The sequence below is a fragment of the Hirsutella rhossiliensis genome, assembly GCF_020360975.1.
Source record: "Hirsutella rhossiliensis strain HR02 chromosome Unknown scaffold00008, whole genome shotgun sequence".
In the NCBI taxonomy this organism is placed as follows: Eukaryota; Fungi; Ascomycota; class Sordariomycetes; order Hypocreales; family Ophiocordycipitaceae; genus Hirsutella; species Hirsutella rhossiliensis.
Genome location: NW_025408674.1, coordinates 163,109 through 164,804, shown reverse-complemented (window position 1 = coordinate 164,804; position 1,696 = coordinate 163,109). Strand labels below are relative to the sequence as shown.

General features: G+C 62.0%; 1 protein-coding gene across 1 annotated transcript; it reads left to right on the top strand.

Moving 5' to 3' along the window:
* Nucleotides 1–275: 275 nt before the first annotated feature.
* On the top strand, nucleotides 276–1,160 carry HRG_07261 (SAP domain-containing protein; the record flags this gene model as incomplete). The annotated part of the gene is made up of 1 exon (XM_044865732.1): nucleotides 276–1,160. One exon carries the CDS (start codon nucleotides 276–278, stop codon nucleotides 1,158–1,160), a length of 885 nt encoding a protein of 294 aa, XP_044718696.1.
* Between the last annotated feature and the right edge of the window lie 536 nt (nucleotides 1,161–1,696).

The window sequence follows — 1,696 nt, the reverse complement described above, 5'->3', positions numbered from 1 at the left end:
ATCCGCGAGCTGCTCCCTCCGCCTCTCCTTCTTTTCGCACCTTCATCCTCCGTGCCTCTTTACCTCCCGCTCCTCCGGCACTCCTCCTGACCTCCGTACTAACGATCCACGCCTTTTCGCCATCCCGCGATAGATGAATCTGCGCCCTTGATTCAACCGCACCGTCTCGCAGTTTGCGCGCGCACGCACCTTGTTTTGGCGCTGCCCATCTGCACCTCGCGCAGGTCCAGCCCAACGCGAGCCTCGACGAGCGCAACAGATAAGCCCTCGCAGTCATGGCCGAGTATTCCACCCTCAAGGTTCCGGAGCTCAAGAAGCTTCTGGCCGACAAGAAACTCCCCCAGACTGGCAACAAGGCCGACTTGATCGCCCGCCTGCAGGACGACGACGTCAAAAACGCCAAATCCCCAGGGGCTGCCGCGCCCAGTAAGCACCCTTTTCCTGGCCAAGCTTTCCGCGCCTTGGTCTCGTTGAGGCGCGCCGCCTTTGCCTGCCTCTGCAGCGCCCAGCTAATCCCTTCGCCACCAGCTCTCGCCCAGCTAGACAAAGAGGACGAGATCGACTATACTGACGACGAGGACATCACTCCGCTGCCTGCAACTACTCCTGCCACCGCGCCCAAGCCCGTCGAGGTCAAACAGTCCGAGCCGCAGGACAAGAAGCAGCAGGTGCCCGCTGCCGTGCCCGCCGCCCAGGAGTCTGTCGCCCAAGGTGAGGAGCCCAAGGACGAGACGGCCCCTGTTGAGTCGGCGCAATCCTTCGCCATGGGTCTTTCCAAGACTGCCGCCGATGCTGAGGCCAAGAAACGCGCCGACCGGGCCAAGCGCTTTGGCATCGACGAGGACGAGGACGCAAAAAGGCGCGCCGAACGCGCCAAGCGCTTCGGCATCGACGAAAACGAGCTTGCTTCGGGCCTTGACTCTGCCCTACCCGAAAAATCGCTCAAGCGCGGCCGTGGTCGTGGGGGAGAGGACGATACGCGCGCCGGCAAGCGCCAGAATGTCGACCGGCGTGGCGACCGACAAGGACGCAACGGGCGCAACGCACGCGCCCCTCGACAGGCCGGCAACAAAGGCCCGCCCAAGAGGACCGGCCTCATGGACGATCCCTCGGAGAGAGCCAAGGCGGAGAAACGAGCGGCCAGGTTTGCCACGGCCTAGGCTCGGCTCTATGGCGGGTGAGTGACGGTCTCGACACGTTGGGTGCTTACTGAAGAAGGAATCTCGGACTTTGCTTGTACTCTACTCGGATCGGAATAGCTGCAGGGGACATGGCGTTGGAGAGGCAGAAACCAGGCCGGCCGGAAGCAAGCCAGGGGGTAGCGACAATGCCAGCCTAATTATTCTCTTGTTTTGTGGCCATTTCTCAGCAACGACGAACCCCGTGGAAGTCACGAAACCAACTGACAGACTGTGCTTTCTCCCAGATTTGTCGTGTGCCGCTGGCCGGCATCGCTGCATGGCGCCTTGCAGAGGACGACCGACCGAGACAGACTCGCCGTAAGACGGACATTCGGGTTTCCAGTCCGTTTTTTTTTTCGATTACGGTCTCGGGAATCATGGTCTCGCTCGTCTATCGCGGCTCGGCCGGAGCCTGCCTGCGGCAACGCGATGCTGCTGCGCCTTCCCAAGTCATGTTGCCTTGCATGGCTGCCTTGGAAGGGCATGGCTGCCTTGGGAGGAGCGAGGGGGGTTCG